The 24,402-nt window shown below is 43.1% G+C and overlaps 1 protein-coding gene across 1 annotated transcript in view; it reads right to left on the bottom strand.

The window, feature by feature from the left end:
• The window catches only part of ank1a (ankyrin 1, erythrocytic a), a 134,456-nt gene that overhangs the window by 22,894 nt on the left and 87,160 nt on the right, over positions 1-24,402 (bottom strand). The window contains exons 20-39 of the mRNA XM_056281302.1: positions 23,897-23,995; positions 22,864-22,962; positions 22,654-22,746; positions 22,418-22,490; positions 22,089-22,109; positions 20,009-20,129; positions 19,751-19,829; positions 19,144-19,259; positions 18,810-19,034; positions 18,497-18,651; positions 18,170-18,381; positions 15,578-15,782; positions 14,798-14,894; positions 13,951-14,179; positions 12,881-13,009; positions 12,546-12,665; positions 12,359-12,443; positions 12,070-12,144; positions 5,182-5,313; positions 4,752-4,907 (exon numbers count right to left, since the gene is read on the bottom strand). Coding sequence (XP_056137277.1) covers positions 4,752-4,907; positions 5,182-5,313; positions 12,070-12,144; positions 12,359-12,443; positions 12,546-12,665; positions 12,881-13,009; positions 13,951-14,179; positions 14,798-14,894; positions 15,578-15,782; positions 18,170-18,381; positions 18,497-18,651; positions 18,810-19,034; positions 19,144-19,259; positions 19,751-19,829; positions 20,009-20,129; positions 22,089-22,109; positions 22,418-22,490; positions 22,654-22,746; positions 22,864-22,962; positions 23,897-23,995 — 2,521 coding nt within the window. The remainder of the gene's footprint in view (positions 1-4,751; positions 4,908-5,181; positions 5,314-12,069; positions 12,145-12,358; positions 12,444-12,545; positions 12,666-12,880; positions 13,010-13,950; positions 14,180-14,797; positions 14,895-15,577; positions 15,783-18,169; positions 18,382-18,496; positions 18,652-18,809; positions 19,035-19,143; positions 19,260-19,750; positions 19,830-20,008; positions 20,130-22,088; positions 22,110-22,417; positions 22,491-22,653; positions 22,747-22,863; positions 22,963-23,896; positions 23,996-24,402) is intronic.

Raw genomic sequence — 24,402 nt, 5'->3', positions numbered from 1 at the left:
TCAAAAATCCATCTGATAATTTTTGTGAGGCTTGGTCTGAAGATCATCTGTGCCAAGTTTGTTGAAGATCATGCAAACTGTGACCTGCGAAAGTTAACATTTTGATAAAATCCAATATGGTGGCCACATCAATTAGGTTGACATGACAAATTGCCACGTCTTGGCCTTGAGACCTCCCATGGTATCACCAGACATATGGCTCAGTTATTTAAGGCAAACACATCAATAGTTATTAGCCAAAACACAGTTTTCTTTTTTCAGCACTCCCCAGGGATCAAATGACGCAAAACATTTTATGCTTCCTCAGATGGGGTCCAGAGTCCATGTACCAAGTCTAGTTTTGATACATTAAACCGTCACTGAGTTATGACCTCACTTCCTGTTTGGCAACGTCGCCGCCCTTTTCAGTTGACTAATGGATGTACGCTTACTTTCTTAAGGCAAACACATCAGGGAAAAACGCGTTTATTGCTTATTACAGAGTCCCCAGTGGTCAAATGACAGTTTTTTTTTTGCACAACCTCAGGAAGGGGTCCTATGTCCATATACCAAGTATAAAACTGTTGCTGAGATATGATCTTATTCACTGTTAGGCGGATTTGCCGCCAATTTCAATTGGCTGTAATGGTCAAATGGTTTCAAAAATCAAAAATTCACATGGTAATTTTTGTGAGGCTTGGTCTGAAGATCAACTGGAGCAAATTTGGTGAAATTTTGACAAAATGTGTGGCCTGTGATTTTTTTTAACTTATTCATAAAATCCAATATGACGGAAAATCCAGTATAGTGGAAATTGACGTTACAGGGTGCTTTGTACGTCATTTTCGAAAAATCGGGCATACGGTTCAAATGTTGCATTTGACCCGTTGATGGCGCTAAAATGCTCAAGTTCCAGACATGAAACTTGTAAAGAATCATGGGACTGTTCCCAGTAAGTGTGCCAAATTTCTCAACTTTTTTTTTACATACGGTTCTAGGGGCTGCTATAGACACCCTAGCTGGAAGAAGAAGAAGAAAAAGATTAATAATAATAATAATAATATGAAAAGGTAGAAACACTTAGAGTGCCTATGCAGCTTAGCTGCTTGGCCCCCAATCAGAAGACACATGTGGTAAACATACACTTAGATAGACCTAAACCCCCCCCCCCAAAAAAAACCAAACCTCACACCAACATGCACACATATACACCGACCAGCCAAAATATTAAAACCACCTGAAGGCCACTGCCATCAGGGAATACCATTGCCATGAATGGGTGTACTTAGTCTGAAACAATGTTTAGGTAGGTGGTACTTGTCAAAGTAACATCCACATGAATGCCAGGACCCAAGGTTTCCCAGCAGAACATTGCCCAGAGCATCACACTCCCTCCACCGGCTTGCCTTCTTCCCATAGTGCATCCTGGTGCCATCTCTTCCCAAAGTAAACAGTGCACACGCACCCGGCCGTGCACATGATGTAAAAGAAAACATGATTCATCAGACAAAGCCACCTTCTTCTATTGTTCCATGGTCCAGTTCTGATGCTCACGTACCCATTGTAGCTGCTTTTGACAGTGGACAGGGGTCATCATGGGCATTCTGATTGGTCTGCGGCTATGCAGCCCCATACGCAGCAAGATGTGATGCCCTGCGTGTTCTGACACCTGTCTATCATAGCCAGCATGAACTTTTTCAGCAATTTGAGCTACAGTAGCTCTTCTGTGGGATCAGACTAGACAGGCTAGCCATTGCTCCCTATGCGCCTCAGTGAGCCTTGGGTGCCCATGACCCTGTCGTTGTTTCACTGGTTGCCCTTTCTTGGACCACTTTTGGTAGATACTGACCATTGCATACCGGGAACATCCCACAAGACCTGGCATTTCGGAGATGCTCTGACCCAGTCGTCTAGCCATCACAATTTGGCCCTTGTCAAAGTCACTCAGATCCTTACGCTTGCCCATTTTTCCTGCTTCCAACACATCAACTTCAAGAACTGACTGTTAACTTGCTGCCTAATATATCCCAAACATTGACAGGTGCCATTGTCATGAGTTAATCAATGTTATTCCTTTCACTTGTCAGTAGTTTTAGTGTTTTGGCTGATCAGAGTACACACACATACACAGACTGAAGGTTCCCTTCAAACAAGAAGCACGTGTAAGGCGAGGTACATTAAATGGTATATATTCAGCTCTATCATTTCACTCAAAGACACAGTCGAAATATAAAAAAAAAAAAATCAACCCACTGTAAAATGGACATACATGGAATCAAGGGCACACAAAACAGTTACAACATTCATACATGAACAGAACAGTCACAGTTCATATAGTTTCACAAAAAAGGCTTGCGGCCTTTTTTTTATCCCCAAAAGAAGATAATTGAAGAGGATAAGAGGAGAGGGACTGTAGGATCCTTCTCAGGTGTGCATGCCATGCAAAGAAACATGTCAGTTGGTCACACAGCATTCGGTGCCAATGCATCCACAGTGTCTGGACTTCATCTCCAACAAAGCCACAACTATTCCTGCCCCCTCATTTTAATGTCCATGCAAATGTGAGGGGAGGTGGGAGATGAAACTATTTCTCATGCACATGCAAACAGGCAGGAGAGCAGGGAAAGAGGGAACAGGAAAAGAGGCAGTAAAAGACTGAATAGCAGGAAGAGAAAAGAAGGGGAGGGAGAAAGAGAGAAGGATAAAAAGGGTGATGGACACAGACAGAAAGAGTGAAAGAGCGAGGGACACCTCCCCCATCCCAGGGAGTGCTGAATACACAGTCTGTGTGAAGGGAATTGGTCACAGAGCGGACAGTTAAAGAGGTGGGGTTTTCAAGAGTACAAAAATTTGAAAAAAAATTAAAATGCTTAAGTGTTCGTGAAGGAAGATTAAAATGTGGGTCAGAGGTCAACATGAGGTCGGCATGAGGTCAGAGTTCGGAGAAGAGGAGTGAGGAGGAGGAAGAATAGGGCGGCTGGGCTGCAGATGACATGTCCAGAGAAACATAGAGAGAGAGGGACAGATAGTCAAAGGGAATAAGTACAGGGCCCCCAAAAGGACAAACAGTGCACCAACATCAACCCTGAAGGGACTCAAACTACACCCAATGCACTCGCAGGCAGAGCGTTAAAATATGCCCTCGCAAAAGCCTGGAACTAGTTTCGCAAGTGACCTTGATTTCTGCATAGTGACCTGTTTTTTAACCCGTTTTTAATTTCTATTAACGCATTAGAACTATAAAGGAGAATTGAGAGGTATTTGGACATTAGGAAGAAAAGGGCAGATAGGAGCTTAGACGGACAGATGGGTGCAGTAAAACCAATTTTCCTACTCTAGAGGAGACACGTTCAAATTTAACTGGAAAAAAAAACGTATTGTTCTTCAGATAATAAAGTCTGCAACTGATCTGTGGCAGTGCCTTTAAGACCAAAAAAGAAAATCAACAAAAAACAAAAGCAAACATGTCAATAAATTATTAATCTCTTGAAAACCATCTTAGGGACCTCTGTATGTTTACGTGTATATTGTCCCATAGAAGTGTGACCAAGTTTTTACACGAAGCATCAACGTAAAGGCTTTTTGGAGGCAAATAGGTGGACAGAGAGCCAGAGAGAACGACAGACATATGGGGCATCAGATTCACTGCAGCTGTGATCTGAATGTTTCCCTTTTGACCCTTTCTCCCTCATGGTCATATCTCTATGCATTGTGTACATCACCAGGTATTGGTCCAGTTTTCACAGAGAGGACCTGTGACCTGCTGGAGTGACCACACTGGACACGGAGCAGAGAAGAAAGACCAGTGCTCTCCAGTAAGGGTCAGCCCAGTGAAGAGGAAGATCACACCAGTCCAGAGGTGAAACTAGAGCCAAACAGATGTACGCTTATGCATGTTTAAAAGAAACCATGAAGAAAAAGAGTAAAAGACTGCATACTATGTTCTAAGTGGGCTGACGTCATGTATGGCAATATTTTGTTGCACAGACAAAATATACTGAAATATATTCAAAATGTACAATTTGTGGATTTCTTCTAAAGTAGTGGATAAAAAAAATATTCGACATCATCAGATTGTACGATAAAATATGCACTGACCTATCACACTAAGACACAAGACAGTGTATTTTAATGTACTAATCTCTGAAGCCTACTGTTTTGTCAAGAAAGTCGACACTGAATGATGTTTTTTTTAACAGTTTTCAACACAAATCATTATAATAATAACACACCGTGATACTTTATTGAGCCCAATGGGGAAACCTTGTTTGTTTGCCCCTTCTCCTGGGAAATCAAAGCGCAGAGCCAGCCACAGAGCTGCACATCAGGAGCTTCAGTGACTTGTTCAAGGACACATCAGCAGGATGGACACTTGGTTAGACTGGGACTTGAGCCTGTGATTGAAGGAAAGTCTCTCCAACTAGACAACCAGACTATCAATTCCTCTGGCAATAATCTCTTTATAAGATATAGAGCTACCTTTAAAGAGTAACATATTGTGACTGCACTACAGAGGATGCAGTAGGAGTGTCCTGAGTCCCTCTCCAGGTTCCTGGGGTAAAGACCTGCCGAAGTCTAATGTTTGTGGCAGCTTTCACACAACAGAGGGGCAAGGGAGAGAATGCTGTGCACTGAGAAACACATTACAGTTATGTCTTCAGGGTATTTGGGGAGGGAGATGGTATGTTTACTGGAAAGATGGGTCTGGGTCAATGCAGAAAGTATACAGCACAGGGAAAGGGCTGCATTTTGGGATGGGGGAAGAAACTTACCATTCGACATGCCAGGAGAGAGGTGGTCTCTCTCACTGTGTCTGCGTCTGCCAAGTTCACAGGACCCTTGTCTCGCAGCCTGAGGGGGATGACCCTCCAGCATGTTGACTATGTCCATACGGTCAATACTCTTTAAAGCTGCATACAAACTCTCCACTACAATGAGGAAGCGTAATAGAGAAATACCAAGACAAGAAAGTGTGACAGAGAAAGAGAGATACAAAGAGAATGGGGAAGACGGGTAGAAAAACTTTTTTCCTTTTTTCCAGGATACATGGACATCACCATAACAATGACGTACAAAACAATCTTAACTTGTAGGTTGTTTTCATATGGTGTAGTAGAATGCAATGAAGCCATAGAATCTACTATGATGGAAAATTTGGTAGGATAATGTGTGGAAGAACAGTCGCAAATATTATTTACTCACTCTTGGCCTTCTTGCCCTCACGTGTGGCCCATAGGTTGAGCAGAGCAGAGCTCTGCTCCAGTAGAGAGTTAGGATTCTCCACGCGGATCTTGTTGATATCATCCACGCTAAGCTGAAGTTCACGTGCCAGCTCTGTTTAGACATACAGAGTAGAGTAAGGGAAAGTAAGAAAAATACAAATTTGTTATCATTCAGACTGTATAAGCCATGCTTTTATGAAATATACAGTGCTGGTAATTAAAAGGATATGCTGCACCATGATGATGTCATAACTATTGCTGTGATATCGTTCTACTCAGAAGCTGCTTCATTTCGCTGTGGTAAGGCTGTGGCAAGGCAAGGCTGCAGGCCCTGATGGTATCAGCCTCTGGTCTCTGAGGATCTGTACCGACCAGCTGTATGCTATTCTGCGACACAACTTCAACCTCAACCTGAACTAGGAGAAAATACCAGTGCTGTGGAAGACGTCTTGCCTGGTTCTGGTTCCCAAGCAGATGACTCCATCCGGCCTCAATGACTATCGACCCGTTGCCCTCACATCTCATGTAATGAAGGTGCTGGAGAGGCTTGTCTTGGCACACCTTAGACCGCAGGTGAAATCATCGCTGGACCCTCTGCAGTTTGCCTACCAACCTCATCTGGGAGTGGACAATGCCATCATCTACCTGCTGCAGCAAGCTCACTTGCATTTGGATGGTATCGGTTGCACTGTGAGAAGAGAATCACATTCTTTGATTTCTCCAGTGCATTCAGTACCATCCAGCCACTGCTGCTGAGGGTGAAGCTGGAAGTGATGGGGGTACAGTGTTGTAGTACTCGAGTCCAGGACTCGGACTCGAGTCCGACTCGAGTCCTGATTTTCATGACTCGTGACTCGACTTGGACTTGAGCACTGATGACTCGGACTTGGACTCGGACTCGCGAATTTACTGCATTCGGACTCGGAAGTTGGAGACCCGGACTCTGACTTTTTAATTGATAAAGACTGTTTTTGTTAGATTTTTTTAAAATAATAGGCCCTATTAAAATATATTGATAGCTATATTAATACTGTAACATTATTCAATTTCGTGTAAGGGCAGGCACGTGTGTTCCACCTACATGTGGATTCACGTGGCGTGCATACCGTCATGTTCAGTAGCGCGAAGATGCCTAAAGAGACGCCCCGAATTGTGCTCTTTGCTTACACAGATTTTACAACAAATTCCAGCAAGATCACTGCTAGATGTTCGATATGTAAACGAACTATTGAGGAGAAGACCGGGACAACCTCAAACTTCAACAGACATCTGTCAAGGATGCACCCAGAAAAGTAAGTGATATGCAGTCAGTTGATGATATGGTTGGTGATCAGTTAACGTTAGCTAGCTAGCTATCTAGCTACGGTAACAATAGCCTCTGAAGTAACTCAACCACTGGTCCAAGATGTTGGGTCGGGTCGTGTGGCGGGTATATCATGTCACTAGAACCGTTGGGTTAGGTGGTGTGGCGGCGGGTATATCATATCACTAGAACCAAGTGAGATTGTATAGGTAAGTTAAGTAACGTTACTGTTAGAATGCTAATGCAGCATTGCACAGAAAAGTCACAGTACGGTTCGCTTTCGGCACGAGCGTGCCATCGATCTCACTAATGATGATTTGGTAAGTAACACGCAGCGTCTTCGTGTTATAGGGAGATCAAAACTGATTTTTCCTATTTATCATTTAGCTAATTACCAAGTAGCATACACTAAACGGAAAAAACACACCACTCTGAACTACCATGTTAGCATTAATCTTAACTAGCAATAACAAATCCGCACATTGCAGATCTCCGCCATGAATATTCTCCAAGTGCGGAGAAGGAAGAAGTCTAGCCTATATGCATCCACAAATAATGTTGATAAAATGTGCATAACTTTACAATGCAAATAAAAATAATTGTAGGCTATTACTCGCTAAATGGACTAATTGAAGAAAGCTAATGTGGATGCCGCCACTGGTTTTCTTGAGAGCTGGAGACGGTACAAGATTTGACGGATGTGGCATTTCCCCCCCGATGTACCGAAAACTACCGAACCGTATCGTGATTCGTGACACCGCATAGGCTACTGTAAATATGGGGATAATTTTCTTTGCATTTATGCAGCATTGGGTGTGCCAAATTCTAAAAATAGACATGCGCGACGTAGCTTTTGAACAGTACTATGAACTGGCTCTGTCTTCTAACAAAATCACACCCTCCCTGACCCATACAGAATAAACATACAGACTCACGGAGGATAGAGAGTTAAAGCTCAGCTAGGTAGCATGTAACATACTTAAATCAATAATTAAATGACTGGGTTTTGCTAATTAATCCCTGTCCTGTTAGTCTCATAAATTATGTATCTTTTCTCATACTTTTCATTTATCCAGCTAGCTTACATTAGTTAATCTACTAATATGGTAATGTTAGTTATATAGATAACTAAATATGTAACTTAACTGGTTATGGTTCAAACAACTATGTGTATAATGTGTAACATTTGTATTGTTATTGCATATTGTTATAGCTATAACGTTACACATTTTTTGCTGTAAGAAAGATTACTTGAAACAGTTTGGCATCAGCAAGCTAAAGTGTGTATCCTGTCTTCCCCTAGGTTCCAAGAATACCGTGCCTCCACTGCTTCAGATGTGATGCCAGCTGCTCCAGGTCAGAAGACTATCACATCATTTTTAAATGATGGACAGCAAAGGATGTACGACCTCAAACATCCACGTCAGAAGGCTATAAGTGATGCCCTTGTAAAAGATCTAATCATTAAGTGCTGCTTGCCACTCTCCATCATTGACAACGAGGACTTCAAGCACTTCCTGCATGTCCTGGACCCTCAGTACCGGCCCATAGCAAGATCCACAATTTCCTCTGTGACCATTCCAGGAATGGTGGAAGTCAAGAAAGAACAGATAAAGAACCAGCTGGCAGAAGCATCGAGTGTTGCTGTTACCACAGACATTTGGAGTGATCGAAAGATGCAGTCATTCCTTGGAGTGACAGCACACAGTGGCAATGGATAAAAAAAACAGGAACTCAGCCTTCAGTCATATCTTCTTTCCTGCAAAAGAGTGCATGGGAAACACTCCGAGAGAAGATTGCAATGCTGTTTGAATGCTGTGCTGAAGAATACCTGATTAAGGACAAGATCAACTTTGTCATAACTGACAATGCATCCAACATGAGAAAAGCTTTCCAGGCCAGCTTTCCCCTAGAGGATCCTTGTGATGCTGAAGCTCATGATCCCAGCACATTTGAGGAGGATGATGAAATATGGCAAGACCTGATGCCAGAAGATCAACAGACAGTCAATGACACTTTGGCTGAGAACTGTAAGATGCAGAGACTATCATGCTTCACACATTCACTGCAGTTGGTCATAAAAGATGGTCTGAAAGACACCAGTGGGCTGTCAAGCACCCTAGCAAAGCTGTCCCGTGCAGCCAACCTCCTCCACAGTGGCACCTCGTTTAAAGACTGCTTTGAAGCGTGTTTTGGTGATGCAACAATTCCAACAGCGAATGCCACACGATGGAATTCCAATCTGAAGCAGGTGAAGGCTTATTTGCATTTAGACATGCAAAAGCTGTCCAGTGTGTTGGAATCAGAGGGGCACAAAAGCCTTATCTTATCCCCGCGAGAGTATGCTCAGCTTAAAGAACTGATCGAAGTTCTTGATCCGTTCTTAGAGGCAACCAACCTAACTCAGGGTGAGACTACTGTCACCGTCAGTGTGATTGTGCCCTGTGTCCTCACTCTGCGCTGTCACCTGCAGGAAATAAGAGGAAAAGCCAGATACTGTGGGCCTCTGGTGAGAGCTCTGGAGAGCTCCTTGAAAACAAGGTTTGCAGAGGTTTTTAGTGCAGTCAAGATACCAGGATGTGAGCCAGCTGAAGGAAGAGGCCCCGCCAAATTTCCTTTCACCAATGCCTACGTCATAGCATCTGTGTTGGACCCAGCATTTGGCTTCCAGTGGCTAGAACATGATGTGCAGCTGGACAGTGACATCAAAGATGTGCTGAAGACTGAGATCAAAGGTGAGAAATGTTTTGATTAATGTTAGTTAAGTGATTAACTATTTGATTGTTGTGATGTTTATATCATTGAAGGTGTTACAATAAAGCACATAGACATGTCATTTGTCATGTAGGCCTAGTCAATAACATATTTGTAATGAGTCCCCCATGCCCCCTCTCATTTCAGAGAATATAAAGGCAGAGGGTGACAAGCAAGCGGTATCAACAGCAGATGCAGCGGAAGCAACAGGACCAGGGGAAGGTGAACTTTCAGAGTCTCCTCCTGAGAAGCAGTTGAGAATGTTCTCCCACTATAGGAGGACTCCCTCCTCCGCCGAGAAGAAGCCGTCTGGCCAGGCTCAGTTGACTACATACCTCAACTTGATCGCTGAGCAGGACTCTGACTCAGTCCCGTGCCTCAGGTTTTGGCAGCAAAACAAATCCAAATTCCCTACCCTCTATCAGATTGCCACACAGGTATTCTCTATCCCTGCCTCCAGTGCGCCCATTGAAAGGGTATTTAGTCATGGAGGCATTTTGATGAGGCCTCACCGTGCAAGGTTGAGTAGTTCCATGCTGTCAGATCTTATGTTTTTGAAATGCAACGTGTATGCTTAAAACTAGTGCCACCAGCCTTTTGTTCCTAACTATTCCTGAGAGACAATGTCTTTTGACTAGTTTTTATGAATGTATTGTATGCTGTGGAACTTACTTCTGTATACTGTTTCCACCATTTGCTAATATCATGCTATTCACAGCTATCAAGGTGTTTTGAAGCACATCCAATGTTCAGAATGTCAAAGAAATTCAGACTGTTCTAAAATGTGTGTGTGCGCGCATGCTTGCGCGTGCATGTGTGCGAGTGTGTGGGTGTGCATTTGTTTGGCTATCGTGTTTAAAAGTAATTAAACTCCCTTTGAAATGGTGACAGCTGTGTCATTTTTGTTTAATGTAGACCTTTTTTATTTGTATGTCAGATCTTTGACTGTGCCCGAGTGGATCACTGGAGCCATCTTGGAACTCAACTCAGACTCAACCTTGATGACTCGGACTCGGACTAGGGTAATAGGGACTCGACTCGGACTCGACTCGACTTTTCTTTGGTGACTCGGACTTGGACTTGGACTCGAACACTGGGGACTCGAGACTCGACTCGGACTCGAGGTTTAGTGACTCGACTACAACACTGTGGGGGTAGACACACCTATCATCTCCTGAATTACCAACTACCTGATAGGCAGACCGCAGTTTGTCCACAACCCCTGTGTTTTTTCAGAGAGGATGTTGATGTGGTGGAGGACTACAAGTATCTGGGCGTCCACATCAACAACAGACTGAACAGGGCGACCGACACTGAGCCTGTATATAAGAAGGGGATGAGTAGAATCTATTTCCTGAGGAAGCTGAGATCCTTCAACGTATGCAGCAAGATGTTAGAAATCTTCTACCAGCGCCCGGGTAGCGTAGCGGTCTATTCCGTTGCCTACCAACACCGGGGTCGGCAGTTCGAATCCCTGTGTTACCTCCAGCTTGGTCGGGCATCTCTACAGACACAATTGGCTGTGTCTGTGGGTGGGAAGCCGGATGTGAAGAGTAGAGTAATTGGCCAAGTACAATTGGGGAGAAAAAAAAGGGGGGGGAGAAACCTTCTACCAGTCTGTTGTGGCCAGTGAACTGTTCTTCACTGTAGTCTGCTGGACCAGTGACACCAACAGGCTTACTAAGCTGATTACGAAAGCTGGCTCCATAATTGGCTGCGAACCAGACACCTTTGAAGTTGTGGTGGAGAGGAGGCACTGAACAAACTGTAATTCATTATGGATAATCCTGACCACCCTTTCCACCCCCTACTGGACAGACAGTGGCGCGCTTTCTCTAACAGACTGGTTCAGGTTCACTGTCAGAAGGTTCGATACAGGAAATCTTTCCTGCCCAAAGCAATAACTCTGCAAAACCTCACCTCTGTCTAACAGAGAACTCTGAACTTTCAGCTTCATGGTTTCTGTCTCAACCAAACTCCACTCTGTTTTGCTCCTTCAGTAACTTTGCTCATGGTGAATTTGCACATCGTTGTACTCCTACTCCACCTCATTGCATTTTTAAAACTTTAGCTATTTTTAAAAAATATTTTTCCATAATATTTTAATATCTTTGTTAAAAGAAACACTCAACGGTAGGGGAAGTGCTCAACAAATAAATAGGTCCTTTCCTCGAGTAGTTTTATTGACAGCTGATGATTGCTTATGGCATGAAACAGGCTTGTGCTGTCTCATAAAGAATTTACTTGACTAACTGATTAATATTTTATATATATATATATATATATATATATATATATATATATACTTTTTTATATTCTGTATTGAGCTATTTCATTTTATCTTATTTTTTGTGTTTATTTTTCTACTGATAGATATACTTCTTTCTTCTACTGTTGATATGAATATTTACTGTGTATTCACTGTTCCCATGCAATGCTTGGATAACTGGCTGCTGTAACACGAGAATTTCCCAATATGAGATCAATAAAGTATATCTCTCTATCTGTCTATCTGTCTATCTATCTATCTATCTATCTATCTATCTATCTATCTATCTATCTATCTATCTATCTATCTATCTATCTATCTATCTATCTATCTATCTATCTATCTTTAGTTAGGGGTCAAATTTCTCAAGAATGTTTTCAATTGCATGGAAAATTTCAGAATGGATTGTTACATTTGGCGGGTTGCCATGTAGCAAGTTAGAGTTGATGAAAGCTGGTTCTAAAGGTATATTTTGAAGCACATGAATTTCACATAAACATGGAGACAAATGTAAAGCCTGACACACTTTCTCATTCACTCACCAGCCCAGCTTAGCCCCAGCTGTTCTGCAATCAAAGCCATCTTCAACTCTGTCCTTTCCATGGCACTCATTGATGCTGCAGAGAGCAGACCACAACTGACACATTAGCATCTTAGGCTGTGTCAATGCAAAATTGTGATCATGGCTACATGGTGGGGCTCATGGAATGCTGCTGTGAACCATTTAGTATGACCAGAAAGAAATGGACATGCAACTTCCTTCAAGGAAATAGAAACTGAATGCCATGTATATCGTCATAAACACAATATTTTATAGTGAGAGCATCATACCCATGGCAGGCTCATTAAGTGCGCTGTATCTCTCTCTTAGGGCCAACGGGGTCAGAGTTCGCCTCCGGTCCTCACTTCCTACAATCTGCCAATCACAAGGAAACAGCTCGTAAATCTCACGGAACATGGGATTGCTGCAGTAACGTATATGTGTTTAGGCAATGTGAGTTTACGGCAAAATCTTTACCCTGATACATGGGGGCATGGTAATGTTGAGGTTACAAAGCACATGTTGGCTGTCCTCATACTTGGTGGATTTGCGCAGGAAAGACAGAAAGCCAGTAGGGTCCTTACTGCTGTCTCTCACCTTAGACACATAACCCAACAGAGGCATTTGAGACACATGGCAAAGGTTTGCAGGCAGCATAGAGAGTGAAACATACACACACACACACACACACACACACACACACACACACACACACACACACACACACACACACACACACACACACACACACACACACACACACAGGAAACTTAAAGAGAGAGCTTGTAAAAGAACGACACAAATATATCCACCTTTACAGATACAGGGAGACGGTTATCTCTGAAGGCCTGAAAGCTGAAGCAGCGAGGCTGCTGGGTGGCCTTCCTCACTGGTACCAGGTTTCCTGAACACTCCAGGTGTAATGGCATTCCCTCCATAACCTACAGAGGGCAACACAGGCATAGACAAAAATGGAGAGGTCACAAACAGCACAAAATGGCTCCAGCAGGAAAAAACAGTGGTTTAGCTATTGACCGAGGTCAATACCTATCACCTTGTAAGAAATCTAAGAGTTGTAGGATGGGTTTTGGGCACATCAGTGTGCATTACAATACTTTAATTTCTGCATGTGCAATTATAGTACATTATACTTTGATATTACCAGTGGTGACCCCTGAGAAACAGCGAATAAGCCAAAAGAAGAAGAGAATACTTTGATTTTACCACATTGGCATGACAGAGCATTACATTACAGTCATTTAGCTGACGCTTTTATCCAAAGCGACTTACAATAAGTGCATTTAACGTAGGAAATCAGGAGAACTACTAGTCGTCAGAGGTCATAAGTGCCTCTAAACAAGCATCTAAGAGCAAAACCAGTGCTAAAGTAAAAGCGCAAGAAAGTTTTAAAAAAAGTGAATACAATAAGTGCAAAGAGCAAGTAACAGGGTAGTAGTTCTTGAAGAGGTGAGTTTTCAACCTGCGCCGAAAGATGGGCAGCAACTCCACTGTCCTGACATCAGTGGGGAGTTCATTCCACCACTGTGGGGCCAGGACAGAAAAGAGCCGTGACCGGGTCGATCAGCAGCAGGCCTCTGAGCGATGGGGCAACCAGGCGTCTCGAGGCAGCAGAGCGAAGTGGTCAGGTGGGGGTGTAGGGCTTGACCTTGGCCTGGAGATAGGAAGGAGCTGTTCCTTTCACTGCCCTGTAGGCTAGCACCGGATTCTTAAACTGGATGCAAGCAGCTACCAGGAGCCAGTGTAGGGACATGAGAAGGGGAGTTGTGTGGGAGAACTTAGGGCAGTTGAATACCAGACGAGCTGCACCTTTCTGAACAAGCTCCAGAGGTCTGATGGCTGACGCACTCCTCCCTGCACTGACCTCTATGTCTCTGCTGCGAGCCACTTCTGTGAAGTTCTCATGTTGTTCCAGGGTTTTGTCCATCTTGTCATCAGTCATGCAGTAGCAGCGTAGGCGCCCCTCTCGGATCTCATTCATCTTGGCAAACACCACAAATTTGGCCATGTAGGGCACAGCTGACAGCTCTCTGTAGAGTAGGTTGGCAAAGGAAACGGCTTCGGCTGTCCGAGGACAGTCTGCCAGCCAGAACCTAAGCAGGAACAAGAGCATTTGTTGTAATCATTAACAAATAAAACTCCATTATGAACACATCCTAACTAACATACAGAGAACGGCTGTATTTTTGGGGGTAGTGCCCAGAAAGTTGAATCAGTTCATTTGGACAAACTTGAAGGTAAAGAGACGTGGTAGATAATTCAGTTGTCCACATCCTCCCTCACCCTCAAACACCATAGAGGTTGTGCAATGGCGAGAACATAGGAGATCAGGGAATCGGACATAATGGATTGGGAGAAAAGGGGGAGAAAATCACCATTACCCCCAAAGTGTCAAGATGCATGCTCAATAATCCAGGTAAGGAAATCAGAGAAAGTTGAACCAGTTCATCTGGACACAACATTTATTGGGAGAATCCCAATAAACATTGTGTCCAGATGAACTGAACATTCCCCCTATCAGTACCCACCCAGGAACCAATGCTGGGGTTTGAACCATGAACCTAAGCAAAGGGAAGCGAGGTTATCAGCGTGCTCACCACCTGGGCAGCCACTAGGGTATGTCTGAAGACTGAAGTTTGAGATGTCAAAGAACAGCTGGAAAAGTCTTACAGTACAAATATGTATGATATATTTATGTTCAGTGTACATACCGTGCTGACACATTGGTTGTGAAACTGGCACAGTCATTGGAGTACATGAGTTTTGTGGTGCCAGTAATGTCTTCCCATTGGGCTGGGGCTGTGCCCCCTAGAGTTTCAGGAAGAAGGGTATACAAACTAGTTAAGCCTTGTATGGCCAAGTCTGTCGAGATATGGGTCTCATGCAAACATCACTTTTAAAAAAATCTGACCTGAAAAAACCCCAAACCTTTTCATACCATTTATCGTACTGTACTTGCTATATTTCAGAACTGCAAAACATCCATCCATCCATTATCCAAACTGCTTATCCTACTCAGGGTTGCAGGGATGCTGGAGCCTATCCCAGCAGTCACTGGGCGGCAGGTGGGGAGACATGCTGGACAGGCCGCCAGACCATCACAGGGCCGATACAATCACACCTAGGGACAATTTAGCATGGCTGATTCACCTGACCTACTGCATGACTTTGGACTGTAGGAGGAAACCGGAGCACCTGGAGGAAACCCACGCAGATGCGGGGAGAACATGCAAACTCCACACAGAGGATGACCTGGGATGACCCCCAAGGTTGGATTACCCTGGGGCTTGAACCCAGGACCTTCTTACTATGAGGTGACCAAGCGAATAAGTGTGCCACCGTGCTGCCCAACTGCAAAATAATCACTCGGATTTTAAAAGTGTCACTGTCAGGAAGGGAAACTCTCAAAGCCTCCTCTCTTTTCTGCATCCCACTACTCTGAATCGTTCGACCCTTTTTGTGAAGAGCGAGCCTGGCATAAGGAGCAATACCTATGACTGAGCAAAGCAGACGTAGACTGGTTGTGTCTCCCTCCCCAGAGTCACGTGGGCTCTCCCTCCAGGATGGGGGCAGGGGGATACGAAGGCCGATGGGTCGGTGGAACTTGCGGCGTCGCGGCTCCACAGTCACCACGGGGCTAAAGTTCGCCTGGTTACCCAGCAGCTTTGCGACCAGCTCATCTGGCACAGGCTGGGCCTAGGAGTGGAGGACAACGAGGGACAGGGAAGGCATAACATGGGCACAGGGACGATGATGTGGTAGAAACATGGCGATGAGAATTAGGCAGAAAGGAGAGGACAGCCGAAGAGATGGACGAATGTGGACAGAGGAGGGCAATAGAGAGATGTTGGGAGGTAATGAGATGTATACGATGGTGTAATGATCAGGAAGAAAAAGGACAACAGAATGGGAAAAATCAAGGATGAAGAGAAAGAGAAACAAGAGGTCCAAGGTGAATTAAATGCTTGCTGGTTTGAACTATACAATCAGTTTGAAATGAAAATGGCAACACAAATTGTTTTTCTTGTTTAGGTCAGTTCTGTTTATTGTAAAATGTATCAAAATGTGTTAACATAAAGTCTCTTTAATATTTCATACAAAATGGATATAAAAAAGGCACGGTGGTTTTGCACAAGGTTATTCTAAACATGATCACTGTACTACAGACACAAATAAATATATTATGTCCAACTACAAAGCATGAAATAATGAAAATGACAAAGGACAAAGCAGTATATTGTAGTAGTGGAAAATAATAACTAAGTATATCTGCTTACATTCACTTTCTGTCACTACATTCCCGTTTGAGTTAAGGATACTAATGGTAGGGTGTTGTTAAACTTTTCTTATAAAGCACATTACATACATTATCATTTCTAGAGACTGAACAACAGAAGATAGACCAAGAATGAAAATCTACTTGTATCTTTCCCATGCTTGCCATCTCGCTGTGGTTCATGAAATTTCATGAATATACATTTTGTAATCTCATAATATTGTTCCAGCTGACATTTAAGTAAAAAGAAAAAGAAAAAGAAAAAACATCATTCATAGGTTGTCGCTCTTTACACTAGTCTACATAAATAACTGAAGTAGGATTTTTTTGTTTTTGTTTGTCCCCCCCCCCTTTTCTCCCCTGTACAATTACCCCACTCTTTCGAGCCATCCTGGTCGCCGCTCCACCCCCTTTGCCGATCCGCGGAGGGCTGCAAACTACCACACGCCTCCTCCGATACATGTGGAGTAGCCAGCCGCTTCTTTTCACCTGACACTGAGGAGTTTCACCAGGGGGATGTAGCGTGTGGGAGGATCACGCTATTCCCCTCAGTTCCCCCTCCCCCTCAAACAGGCGCCCCGACCGACCAGAGGAGGCGCTAGTGCAGCAACCGGGACACATACCCACATCTGACTTCCCACCCGCAGACACAGCCAATTGTGTCTGTAGGGACGCCCGACAGAGCTGGAGGTAACACAGGGATTCAAACTGGCGATCCCCGTGTTGGTAGGCAACAGAATAGACTGCTATGTTACCTGGACGCCCATAGGATTTTATTCTTTCTTTACAAAATGTTGATTGAAGAGCGAATTAACGTCATGTTTGTGTTTCCAAAATCCTCCATGAGCTAGGATGATAAGGTCCCATATGCGATCCCATCACACCAAGAGAAATAACTTGTGAGAAACACGTCAAGATGGCAAATTTTACATATTAACAAATTTTCAAGTCAGTAATCAAACCCAGCACTGCAATAAATCACTGTGGGATACAGAGAAGTTGGTTACTGCATATATTGAATTACCATGTGTCGTATAGTGTGGTTAAATGTTAACATTGTCATAAAACCTTTTTTGATATTTGAAAAGATACAGTTAAAATTTCTGAAGAATTTTTTTTTTGTATTACAGCATTTCTACAGTTGATGGAGCCTTCTATTTACCATACCGTTCTAGACCTTGGGTGAAAACAGCCTCATGTTCAATATGTCAATACTACTCTGAATGCAGATGTCACCCTGTAAGTCCAAATATCACAGAAAGAATATGAGACAATATCCTTTGGCTCTGGACAGAATCCATCATCCTGACCTTACTAAGTATGCAGAGACAGACTTTCACTAAAACAAAATACCTCTCAATATAAAATCATTAATGTCCAAAGTGGCCATTTTTGCTTTACCTAATAAAGAAAGGAAAAATAAGCATAACTTAGACACAGTAAAAACAGAGGTTTGCAATTCTGACGTTACTGGCATTTGAATACAATGATGAGAATGATGTTGATGCAGGAAAACAATATATATCAGTACTGTCTAAATGAATGATCAATAGCTATGCAAAGGTGCTAAGTGCATGCAGTATTTGAAACACAATGCAAAAAGGTCTTCCAAAAAGAGAAGCAAAAAATAAAAAATAAAAGCAACCAAAAAAAAAACAAAACAAAAAAAAAACAAAAAACAGAACAATTCTTGGTGATGGGAACACAACAAAAGCAACAAAAGAACATCCAACATGCTCTTCAGGCAACACAAGCATTAATGATTCTGTCTTCCTTCTCCTTCTTCCTCCTCATCCTCCCATCTCACCTGCAGCCCCAGGCGGACTCGTTTGGTGACTGCTGTTTCAGGAAACGTGGCCTGGACCATTGGCACCAGTTTGCTAGTCAGCAAACCCCCTTCTGGACCGATCAGGTCACTCTCTTGCTGGACACGTGACACAACAGCAAAGTAAAGGGGGAAGTCGGTGGAGATGATTCGTCGAATACGTTTCTTCCCAAGCTCCTCTTGACTCTCCAGATCTGAAGAGATAAGACAAAGTTTAATTCCAAGGAACTGCTTGCCAGTGAGCTATTTTTTGCCTGTATATAGTTACTCAAAAATACAAAATCTGTTATGATACATTTATCCTCATACCTTCATCCATCCCATTGAGGATTGTTTCTAGAACATCATCACCGTAGCGATTACGGTGTTCCTTCCAGACAGAGCCATTCTCACTCCTCAGCACCACCAGCTCTCTGTCTCCACGACCCAGAGCAGCAAAGTGAGGGATTTCCACAATCACTGGCCTGTCAAGCATACACACGCACACAGATGCGCACACACGCACACACACATGCACGCACGCATGCATGCATGAACAAGAAATAGTCAGTAAGGTCACAGTAAATCCTCATGTTATCTTCTCCACTGGACAGACTACATAGTGTTTTAAACACATCCTTACCCCAGGAACTGCATACTGGCTGGGCCAAGGGAGATGATTCGGCTAGCCAATCCCTCCCCTTCAACTAGAGGTGGTGGGGTGGTCAGCTTCTGGGGCTTCACCAGGCGGCAGGTGATGCGTGTGGGGGCAGCACAGGTTCGCGGGGGTATAATGACACGCAGGCCATTATGCCTGCTGCCTCGCATTGAACCACCTCGAGCATCCACCATAAAACTGACCAAAAACCTGTTGGAGGAAAAGACCAATAAACATTTGATGCCAGAGATTAATATGACAATTGCACAAGATCAAATGTTTGATCCTTTAGAGTGTTAAAAGCTGCATCATCGCTTACCCTGTGTGTATTGGGCTGGCCACTGGGCTGACATTGTCTGACGTCTCAGTTGCAGGGCTACTGGGAATCAGGGAGTCTTCGTCATATTCCTTTGGTAGAGGGAGTGGAGTATGTTGCTAGTGGAGACAAAAACAATGCCTTATTTCAATGTAAAACAGTAGGAGCAAGGGTCAGCATTTGCTTTGAACCTAACGTGCTTACCTATCGACATTTACATGATATGGACAAGGTTGTGGCAAAAATGGACACAAAGTTTGCAGATATTAAGCTTGCTGTTTGAGTGATACCACTGAGGCTAACAGCTCAGTGTGGTTGAACGGAACATAGATAAGCAGAAGGTAAATATATATGTCAAACAGAAAATGATGATACAGTGAAATATATGCAATGCAACAGAAAACTCCAGCAAAACGTATTATTGTAAAACCTGTGTATCAGTATAGAAATTTGTTTTTTATCATACCTTTCTCGAGATTCTGTATGAATACAGTGTCATTGACAAAGTAATTACGGCTGTATTCTAAGGTATGGAGGGACAATATTTTATGTTGACTATATCCAAAGGTTAAGTCTTTCTGAACTTTGCCCATGCCTCTCTGCAAATTACCTGATCGATCTCATGCTCTTTCAGGATAACTGTCTCTGGAGAGACACAGGGAATCCTGGGAATGGCCGGTGAGTAATTTCTGCAAGAAATGAGCAATGAACAAGTCAAACAGAAGAAGTTTCTCTACACCAACGCTCCTCCTGTTCTAGTCCCACTCATCCATCAAGCCTACAGGTATAGCAAACTCCCCTCTACCCGTCTACTAGCTCACAACTACCAATTTACCTCTCCCCCTACTTCCCAGCCCAGCCCCCTTACGCAGTGCCCAGCCCTCTCTCGTACTCCAGCGATTTCTTGGGGGAGAGGAAATCGTCATCATGGTCTTTCATGTCATCCATCTTCATGTACCTGGCCCCTTCTGTCCCCAACAGCTCCTCTCCTTCAGAGAACAACATGCCAAAGAGAGCGAACAGACCGTGGTCAGGTTGGTGAAACAGCAAACGTGTGTGAGAGAGAGAGAGAAAGAGAGAAAGAGAGAGAGAGAGAACAAGTAAAATGTTAACCACAGGTTAGAACAGTGAGACAACATGGTAGACAATTTAAGAGGTTGTTTGGTGGGTTGACAGATTAGTGACAATGCTTCATACACTGAGCTTGTTAATGCTGGTCAGTGGTGAAAGATTCATTGTAGTCACCACCACAATGGGGTCCAGAAACAGATGGAAATTAGGATACAGGGGAAAAGAAACAAGGCAGCAGGTGACTGTAATTATTTGAAGTCTCAAGCTGCTGAGTCCAACAATTTGATTCATAACTTTGCACATAACCATAGATGAAGTATTAGAATATCAAAAGCACTCATTCAAAAACGAAATTACTGGTCGGAGGGAGGTTGACTATCCCACAGGTACAAGTTTGCGTCAACATAATCTTAATGAAAATGAAAAAGAAAAAGAAATACAACAGCGTTCACTGTATAAACAATGCTATAAAGCTGGGAATTGAGGAAGGACACATTTGCTCTGCAACACAATACACTGCACACATTTATGGATCCAGAAAGATGCTAGAGAACCCTCGCAAAACAGACACAAAGAACACACAGCACAACAAAAAGACAGCCAAGGCCCTCAAAAATCGCTCCTCCATTGTGGGAATGCAGTTCCCTTAGCATACTGCGTACACTGTGCTGCTGTTCATTTGGCTAGATAAAGACAATGATGTAGCATGTTCACTTACCCCTTCAAAACATAAGGTTACAATCAAAAATTCACCAGCAGTAAAAATGAATATTCCCTGAAATTGTGACCATAACGCTAAAGAAGTGTTAGCACAGCTAATGTTAGAGTCTGAGTAGGTGTCTACACATGGTCCGGAGCCAAAGCGATGCCATGGGTGTCATAACACTGTGTGTGACATTTACCACAATTTGAAGTGAGTAATCTCATCTCCTAGATGTTCTCTATCTTGTGAACCATTGCATGCGTGGCATGTAGGGGACATGCTACCACCACATGTGTGCATATGTGTCTGTGTAAAGGGAATGCGTTATCATTATGTCACTATCCCGGATGAGAAATGTGTCTTTAAGACAGCCGCTAGGCTACTCTCTAAGTTTAGAGCAACGGTGACAATCTGTCACTTGAATTATCTGGGGCCTAAATATATCAAGGTGTGACGTCCTCTGACATCGCTTTCAAGCGTGTTGTTACATTCCGTCCTTGAGAGCTTTGCTCATTAAAAATTATTTGAATTAAGTCAGAATGAGGCATACACACAAACTCAGACTCGTAACACATACAGCACGTAGGGCAAGAGCACATGACACAAATCTAGAATGGTGCAGTAAGTAAATAACCCAAACCACATCATACATTTACATTTATCTATAAGCAAACAGCTGCACAACATCAATACTACCACAATGTGAACTGTGAATTCTGATACAAATCATATTTTGGACCTCTTTTTCTTGGTAAGCTAAAAAACAAACAAACAAACAAACAAACAAATGTGGTTTTAAAACAGTAAGTGGTGAGCAAATATGGATCCAGGATTATAAGGGTGTTCTCTTGATGACGGTTGTGAGTGTAACTGTAAAAAAGGGGGGACTGGGGACAGTCATGTTGCCAGCCTTGGTAACATGGAGAATAGAGATACCTTGAGAGTTAGTGAATGAGGATGTTATCGAAGGAGACAGATACAGCGTTCTATGGATGCATGCCAATGAGAAACCAGAGCCACCATCACAGTGAGCACCATCAGAGGCAGAGAGAGATAGACAGAATGACAGAAAGGTAGGGCAATAAAGATGGAGAGTATGAGCTTGAAATGGAGCCACGCACTTTATTACGACCTATGAACGCTGCACAGTGAAGAGAGAAAGAGACATCCATACCTATTGTTAGCTGTGCAATTCCTAAAAAGGGCAAAAGGCAAAAAGGGCATTGTTTAGGCAGCTCTGCACACATAGCTAATGAGGTATTTCTGTGTCCAGTTCAAATGAAATCTCCGTCTCATAAACATAAAGCCGCGGTTACGCATTCAACTATGAGAATTTAACCGTTTATTTAACTTTTTAAAAAAGAATCAAAGACGAATTATTCAAAAGTCTATTATGTTTTTCACCTGGAGCTTTCCATATAGGATCAACACAGGCAGTTTGTTGTTTCTATACACCTATCCTTTATTGTTCATATAAAGATGTGTGCTGTGTGCGTGCCCTACCTTCATCCTCTGATACATCCAGTATCTCATCCACCGTTTCGGGGAAACTCATCCGATGTTTCTCTGTGGTTGTCTGAGGGTTTGCAAGGAGGAGACAAAGGGGAAAGAGACAATAATGTTTTTTAAACCGTTGCTGGCACAATTTGAGTTTTATTTACATATGATCATCAAAGGCATCACAGTAAATGATGAAATTATTTTCAGACCGCAAACACACAAATAATTGAACTTCTCACCATGGAAACTGTCTCCTCGGTGACCAACTTTAGGACATCAATCACAGAAATGTACCCCAACCTCTTTGCAATGGCCAGGGCAGATGTGCCATTCTAACAAAAGAAGAGAAGCACAGAGTGTTATGAGACTGATCGTCAGATCATCAGCTCACTTTCATAGCACATAGACAATAGGAATGATAAGGCAGAAGAAGCTAGAGTTAAACTCACTGCTGTGATCTCATTGGGCTGAGCTCCATGCTTCAGCAGTAATGTCACTATGTCTGTGTGTCCCTGCTGGGCTGCTTGGTGCAGAGGGGTGTAACCGACCTGATGGGGAGAGACAAAATTTGACTGAACCATTAAAATTGTGGATGGATTTGCATGCATTCTTGAACTACTGAGATGGTGGAATGAAAATAAGCTTTTCAGAACTTCATTAATCTATCTCTACAAAATGATACTGATTTCTTGCACAACAGCATTTATAAATGCTGCAAATGTTCTTCAAACAACATCTATGCAGTATGTCCCCTCAAAGCTATCTGCTGGTGTAAATGCTTAGCTGACAGAAAAACAAATAAAATTGCAATTACAGCATAAACGATCACATATAACTATATAAATATTGAAATAGGAGCTATTTTTAAATTTCAACACCTACTGAAATAGATTCTAAAACATTCTTGTGCTGAAGCTGCATCATGAACCAAAATTACATCCACCCCCTACATCTACAAAAAAAACAAAAACAAAAAACTGCTTAACACTGAATATAAGACTTATGTTTGGCCAGTCAGTCCTTGTATCAAAGACTTAAACAGTACATTTTAAGACAGTGGTACAGTGATATTTTTCAACAGCCACACTGCAGTCATGTATAGGATTTTTAACTGTGTAGTACATATTATTTGTGTCTACTGGGGGTGGCATGGTGGCTAAATGGTTGGTGCTGTTGCAAAAAGGTCATGGATTTGCATGTTTTCCCTGAGTTTACTTGGTTTCCTCCCATAGTACAATTGCATGCATGTTAGGTGAATTTGAGTCTGTGTGGGATCTGAGATGGACTGTTGACCTGTCCAGTGTATTTCCATGCTCCTTGCCTAATGCCTGCTGGGCCAGACACCAATATCCTACATCCCTGAATTGGCTTAAGTGAGTATAGCTAATGGATGGATGGATGGATGCATCTGCTGGTGATTGGGCTGGAGACAGTGTAACTTGGCGTGTTGTAATTTTATCAGTGAACAGAGGGGGCGCTCACCCTTGTTTTGCTATTGACATTGGCCTGTTGCTGCAGTAGGAACTTCACCATCTTGATGTTGCCATAGTGACATGCTACATGGAGGGGTGTGTAGCCCATCTGAGAGGGGAAAAAAGTGGAAAAAAGTTCATCACGGTTGAACTTAGACCAGGAACAGAATATGTCTTTAGCCAAACCTTGATGGGGTCGGGAGATGTAGTTAGGGCCAGCGCTGCAAATCATTGCTAATCACCTCAGATGTAATGTATATAATGTATGTGATTCAAAAATAATGGAAAATGATTATAACGTGCAGATCTAATGCTGTTTGGGGATTTGCACCCTGGACAGGCCTCCAGGGTGTCTCCCTGCCTGCTGCCCAATTACTGCTGGGATAGGCTCCAGCTACCCGCAACCCTGTGAAAGGATAAGCAGTTTGGATAATGAATGGATGGCTGGATATCCTGATTAAATAATCTAATGGTTCAAAAATGGGAAATGGGAAGTGTACCAAAATCTACTAACAT

The sequence above is a fragment of the Lampris incognitus genome, chromosome 1, assembly GCF_029633865.1.
Source record: "Lampris incognitus isolate fLamInc1 chromosome 1, fLamInc1.hap2, whole genome shotgun sequence".
Lineage (NCBI taxonomy): Eukaryota > Metazoa > Chordata > Actinopteri > Lampriformes > Lampridae > Lampris > Lampris incognitus.
Note: the sequence above shows the minus strand (reverse complement) of the source record. Positions and strands in the feature narration are given on the sequence as shown.